The 6,933-nt window shown below is 41.9% G+C and overlaps 1 protein-coding gene across 1 annotated transcript in view; it reads right to left on the reverse strand.

Annotated features, from left to right (window-relative positions):
• Nucleotides 1–6,573, reverse strand: part of kcnk3a (potassium channel, subfamily K, member 3a) — a gene marked incomplete at its 3' end in the record, with an annotated part of 64,165 nt that extends 57,592 nt beyond the window's left edge. Inside the window, exon 1 of the mRNA XM_084081946.1 lies at nucleotides 6,107–6,573. Coding sequence (XP_083938072.1) covers nucleotides 6,107–6,389 — 283 coding nt within the window. The 5' untranslated portion in view covers nucleotides 6,390–6,573. The remainder of the gene's footprint in view (nucleotides 1–6,106) is intronic.
• Between the last annotated feature and the right edge of the window lie 360 nt (nucleotides 6,574–6,933).

The following is a 6,933-nucleotide window of genomic DNA, read 5'->3' on the forward strand; positions in this document are numbered from 1 at the left end:
CCTTCGATTGGCCAGAGGGGGAAAAGCGGCATCTGTCTCAAGCATTTATCTGCTTCAAATCAATCTGGGAACCCATCGTCAAAGAAAAAGGAAAAACAGCGGCCCCAGCGTTTTTCACTTTTGCATTTGACTCTGGGGGGAGTGAGTAAATAGACCGACGATGACTGGAAACCGGCGTTTCGTCTCTGCCCTCAGCCCTCCACTTCCGGTGCGCGTTTTCATTCCCATAAACAATATTTCTCCACGGAACACAAACACCATTTCTCCCACGGAACATGGATCGTTTCGGTTATAAGCCCACTTGTTTCTATGATGAAAGAACACGTTAAAATGTTAATAACTTTCCGTGGTTTTGTCGGCTATTATTAAATGAGTTTGGGTTTGTTTCCAGTTGGAAGCGAACGCACAGATGTAAATCCCGCCCACTACATTTGATTAGGTAAAGCGCGGCCTGCTTCCTGATCTGAAGGCCCATTTGTAGGCCAATGCTCACACGTTCTGAACGGGGCTCCCGACAGATTCAGTAGTGCAGCTCTGAATCTGTTCTTGAGAGATTAGCTTCAAATAGACATGGCGTATAGAATGCATAAACGCAATTTGTGTGCGACACGCGGAAAGATGGGCAAAACCAACAAACCACGCCATTCCCATTGAAAAGCATTGGCAGAATCCACCCTCATAGGTAGAATTAAAAGTGCGGTGTGACCGTGCCCTTATATAGTCTGCCCCCCTGGAAGAGAAAGTGGACACCTCCACCTCTTCATAATATAGGTGGAGAACATAGACTGCTGATTGCAGCATCTCCTCTGTCTCCGTTAATAAAGTATCATTGGAGCGGCGCTGTGAACCGGTCCTTTCATGTTCAGCAGAGAAGTGCTGGACGGTGCTGTGCGGTCGTTTATCACAACCAACCTCAGAGGAAATGAAAGAAAATGAATGCTACATTTACGACACTAGTCTCAATAACGTATACTTAAAAGTATTGCAGACAGTGCATCTTCTCAGACATTAAGGATTTAATAATAACCTTCTTCAGATTGCTTTTGCCAGCTAAGTGATATCTTTACTGCACAGTCATGATATTTATAAAGATTGGTTAGTGATTTATGTGTGGCTAAAAATCATCTTTGACTTTATTCTCCCATTTTTTAATGGCCAAAAAAAACTTTAATGGAGATTGGTGCTGTGAGAATACATTTCAACCTGAGGCATGTACTGAGAATTAAAACCCTGCTCTTGTGACTCATGATGTATACAGGTCACGATGAGTCATGACCGTGTGATATAGTATATAATACATTATACAGTATAGTGTGTTGTATTGTACACGGTACAGTATGCGGTATACACTACAGTGCAAAGTATAGATACAATGTTACAGTTGTTGTAAGGCAGAAACCTTGTATCTCCGACTTTCAACGTGTTTTTTGTAAATGAATGCCTTCCTTCATCAAAGGCTGTCGCACAAAAGTAGTGAAAATAGCTGATCTACAACCTCACAATCGTCTATTTTCACCTTTTTTTTTACATACAAGGATCCCACCCTTTTGCTTTATTTTTTTTTTTAGATATTAAAAAGGTCTTAAATTGTCACTTCACTGTCATCTGGGCACCCTTTTAAATTAAGTTTTTGTCACGACCCACAGGTTGAGAACCCCTGAGATAGAGCGTTACATTGAATACAGTGCGGTATACAGTAAAGTACAGTATAGATAGCGTGTTAATCAGTATAAATTATAGATTATGTGGCCAGCAGTTCAGTGAGTTGCTCAGCCCAGGGCCTGCTGGTTGTCCCTCCCATGAGGCCAATATACCAAAGGTGAGCCAGCCTTTGCGTCCACAGTAATCAAGTACATTTACTTGAGTACTGTATTGTTCTTTTTTTTTTTTAATCTGTACTTTATTTGTGTTTTTGGATACTTGTGACTTTTGCTCCACTCCACCTTTCAAAGACAACTATTGTACTTTTGACTCCACTACATTTCTAGGAAGGTAGTATGAATCAATTATAGTGAAAATAGCAGATCAACAAGTTCAGATTGGTTATTTTCACTATATTGTAAATGTATTTGAATTTGAGGGAACATTTCTAAATTTAAATGCAGCAATGCACTGATATTAAAAAAGAAAATGTACTCTGTAATTAGCACTTTTGAATACTTAAATACTTTTAAAAGCAATTACGTACCCCAGTGCTTTCACTGACGTATACATTTGACAGAGCAACTTTCACTTCACTTGTAGTTGAGTAATATTTGACCATGAGTATCTATACTTTGATTCAAGTACTGGGGTTGAGTACTTTGTCCACCACTGCCCTGGAGTTGTGCCCTATGTTCCTAATAAAAAATGGAAAAAAGAAAATAAAGAAAACTGGCGTTTACTTAGTTTTTATGCCCGCAACTGTATCATGCCATGTCCTTATTTGCGATGTCTTTTTTATGACTGGGGTGTGTGATTGATTATCTCTCCTCATTTGCTTTCCTTTTTTATATTGATTCTTTTTTTTTTTTTTTTTAAACCTGTAAAGCACTTTGTGACAGATCATGTCTGTAAAAAGTGCTCTATAAATAAAATGCACTTACTTACTATACAGCACAGAAAGTGAACTGTATGTATACTGCACAATACAGTACAGATAGAGTGTTATAGCATATTATCAATGTCGGGTAAAAACCTCATTATAATAAAATAGAGAAAATAGCCGATCTACAAGCTCTCGATGCGATGCGTTGTGAGCTTTGAGATTGTGAGCTCTGCTATTTGAACTACTTTTGTTTGACACTCTTGTATGATGAAGTAGGGCATTCATTTACAAAAAAAAACATAAAACTTTAAACAAGGAGATACAAGGTTTCTGCCGTTTCTGTTTTTTCCCAACTGCTATCTTTGAAAATGTTTGAAGGCGAAAGTTAAAGTGGTTAAGTGTTAGCCTCGCGTGGCCAGACAATATCACACGACACACTGCGTGGATATTAGTCTGGTCCCTATCAACGATAGATTTTTTTCCAAGGGGCGGTTACAAAAAGATCCAAACGGACTCTATTGGTTAGACTTAAACCAATCAGAGCAGTGCTTCCTTGTACGAACCAATCAGAGCAGTGCTTCCTTGTTGATAAGCCCGCCCACATTTGAATACTGGGCCCTGGTTGGTCCCGCACAACCTCTGCGGGAGAGAAATAAATTCTCTATGGAGGAGGGCCAGACCTAATCTGCCGAGGGCTAAAGTGCATGCAATTTTGCAAAGGCAGATTCGTCTGGAACCAGGCTAGTTAAGTGTGTCTGTGGGGCTTTATAGATATTGAAATAATAAAAACACTGGACCCATTGGAAGTACAGGGTACCCCCCCCCCCCCCCCCCCCCCCAATGTCCTGAAAAGTAACAGTTTTGGACATACAAGGTTTCCACCCAACAGCGACAACACAGTACAGTATACAGCATAAATAAAATGTTATAATGTAGTACAAGGGTTCCCAAACTTTTCAGGCCGCGACCCCCCAAAATAATCATATTTTAACTGGGGACTCCCCCACCCAAGCACTTGGAATTGTAGTATTTAGTTTGACTCGGTTCCACAGATAAATATTGTGAAAATAGCGGCGTTGTGAGCTTGTAGTTCGGCTATTTTCAATGTTTGCCACTTTCTTACATAATATTTGACAATTTGGCCAATTTGGTATTAAAAAGGTCTTAAAAGATATTACATTGTCACTTTAGAAATGTGCAGATACCCTGTATACACGTATACTGTATGTTGGTTTGTTTACTGTTGAGTGAGAAAACAATGTTGCACATTAAGCTAATCATCTGGGGACCCCCCCCAAAATAATTTAGGGGACCACCCCTGGGGGTCCCGACGCCCAGTTTGGGAACCACTTGATGTAGTATGCAGTATAGTGTGTAGCTGGTGTTCTAGCAGCTTGTAGAGCAGTGGAACAGTGGGGTCTGGTGTTGTCATTAATACTTAATGGCAGAGTGAAAAGCCATGTAGCTAGCAGGCTGCGGGCTCACAATTACAGAATGTGGTATAGCAAACACCGCGGATTGGGTTAGCATCCAATTAGCGGCGCGCGTACGATTGGGTTACACGTCAGGTCAACCCCTGGCAACTGTCCCGGTCACTAAACAGAGTAGTATGGGTGACTCAGGTGGTGGGTGGCGATAAGGCTGGAACACAGATGGTAAGGCTGATAAGTGTTAATGAGGGGGAAAAAATGCATGAACCAGACATATAAGGCGAGAATATACCTCCAGATACCTCGGAACCACCTGAAACCTATAGGCTATGCCGGGGGACGAAAGTTCAGTGAAAATATTTCGAAAATATCTATATTTGTTATTTTCAGCAAAGAGATTTGGTGTAGAGGGGAAAAAGTATAATGGTCCAGAATAGACCCCTGGGGGACCCCGATCATGGGGTTTAAAGGGGTTCATTTGTTTGAATCAAAGGAGGTGTGCTTAATTTAATAATAATAATAATTATTATTATTATTATAATGATAATTACAAGGGGAAATGTAAAGAAATCCACATATTTATGGCACTTTTCTTTTTTCCAAATATTTGAAAATTGTCGGTGCCTACACTCTCAGAGTTAAATTAAGACCGATAGTTTTACAATGGAGATCCGGGACCCGGGGGGCTGTGTAGTATCATTTGGGGGTCCACGGCCTAATGCATATCAAACTGGGGGTCCTTGATAGGCTATTTGAAAATCAGCCAAAAGCAATGAAAATGTAAGCCACTCAAATAAGACTTGAGATAAAATGATAAAGAAAAAGAGGACAAAACAGACAGGCATTTGAGATTTGACAGATTGCAATCTATCAACTGTCTGAGACCCATGGTCTGTGATGTCATTTGAGTTCCAGATTTGGAAAGTCAAATGGGACACTTCTTAGGATTAGGATAAGTGGCCGGTTGGCACTCAAAAAGTTTTCTCTGCATGTGATGGCTTTTTTGGGCCATTTTGCCCTTCGAGGGTTTGCTTCACAGAGAGTTATGATGACATGCAGGTGGGTTATGAATATTTATTCCAGCACTATAATCTTGTATGCTGTCTTTTAGCCTACTGTAAATGAACGGAAAATACTCTTTAAAGTTTAAGCCTTAAACTAACATAATTCCTAAGACAAATACAGGCTTAGTTTTAAGATGTTTGTTGAATGGGGTCCATATAATTCCAAATAAGGCTCGTTTAGCACCAATGACTTTTGGCAAGGTAGGCGTTTTTCCAAAACCCATCCCTCAGGACACAGCTGATTACTACTGTAAATAAACATGATCATGTGGCCTATTTTTTGCTCACATCTGCGACTCAGCCTGAATAAAAACAGTAGGCTATATGATATCATTGTCAACACAGCCAACTATTATAGCCTATAGTATTATATAACTTTGGTGAAAATTCTGTATGATGCTGTAATGACACACAGTCAGGCTTCCACCATCACTGAAGATTTCAAACTTTCCAAATGATCTAGACAGTGGTTCCCAAACTGTTTTGGTCTTGACTCAAAAGAGAAACTTGATGTCTCTCCAGGACCCAAAGCTATAGTGAAAATAGCAGATCTACAAGCTCACAACACCTCACGAGCTTGTAGATCGGCTATTTTCCCTAGGCTACTTCATAAACATTGTTTTCTAATTTATGAAATTCCCTTTTTTTCCTCCTTTTTTTAATACATGAAATTCTTTAGAAAAATCATTGAATTTGTTTAATAATTCATGATTTTGGGGGGATTTTTTTGCTTTTCTTTTCTGTTTTGAAATTATAATAATTAAAAACAAAATGCGAAGGGACGTTTAAACGTGACCCATAAAAATGGGTCTGCTACCCACAAATGGGTCTCGACCCACTATTTGGGGAACAGGGGTTCTCAAAGTGGGGTCCATTATAGCCAGGCACCCTCATAGTTCCTTGAGGGGGTTCCAAATAGACCCTTTACAGGTGTGTAACTCTGAGTGTGTACACATGGAACCAAATGGACCCGTAAGGGTCCATTTGGTTCCATTTGTACACTCTCAGAGTTCCACGGGGCTCCTTGAAATGTAAACAAAAAAGTTTGACAACCAATGAATCTATAAAAAAAACAATCTTTTTACCTATAGTTGTGATCACCGTGATCGCGAAGTAAAACGAGCCGGCGAACTTCCACTGCATGCCGGCTTTGTGCGGCTTGAGCTGCAGCACCACGCGCTCCAGCTCGTCGAAGTCGGACGCGTTGAGGCCGGAGCTCCGCATCAGCTCTCGCCGCCGCGCGTCCATCTCCTTCCGCGTGGTCTTCTCCTGCGCGGACTCCAGCGCGTCGAAGATCGCCGCGCCGACGATCAGGTACGCGAAGGTGCAGATGATGAGGGCGAGGGTCCGCACGTTTTGCCTCTTCATGGTCTGGTGCCTGAGCCTGTGGCTGTGCCTGTTGGTCAGGGTCGTGATCCTCCGGCGGTGGTTTTTATGATGAAGTCACTGTGAAGTTTGGATGAGGTGGGTGATCTGGAGGACGGGGAGCTCGGCTGGTTCATGGCTACTAGAAGGACTGGTGGTGGTGAAGAGGTCAGTTCATTTAACCGTCCGTCCGCCGCGCCGCCGAGAGACTGACTGACTGACTGATCTGGTGACTTTAAGGACGGAGGAGCCCGCTTATGACTGTCTGTCTGTCTTGTCTGTCGGAGCTGTTCATTCAGCACCACCCCTCCCCTCCCCTCCCCTCCCTCCATCCCTCCGCCCCCCTGACCCGCCACCTTCCCTCCCCTCCCTCCCCCCTCTCTCTCCCTCTCTCTCCCTCTCTCGCTCTCTCTCTCTGTTTATGTCTCTAATTGTTTGATTGTTTTTTTTAACAGGTAAAACGTTTGCAAATACATACAAACAATCGCCTGTAGCCTAAGTCAGCATTTATTTATGTATTTATTTATTTGTGTGTGTGTGTGTGTGT

Source organism: Gymnoscopelus microlampas, assembly GCF_963454915.1.
Source record: "Gymnoscopelus microlampas genome assembly, chromosome: 16".
In the NCBI taxonomy this organism is placed as follows: domain Eukaryota; kingdom Metazoa; phylum Chordata; class Actinopteri; order Myctophiformes; family Myctophidae; genus Gymnoscopelus; species Gymnoscopelus microlampas.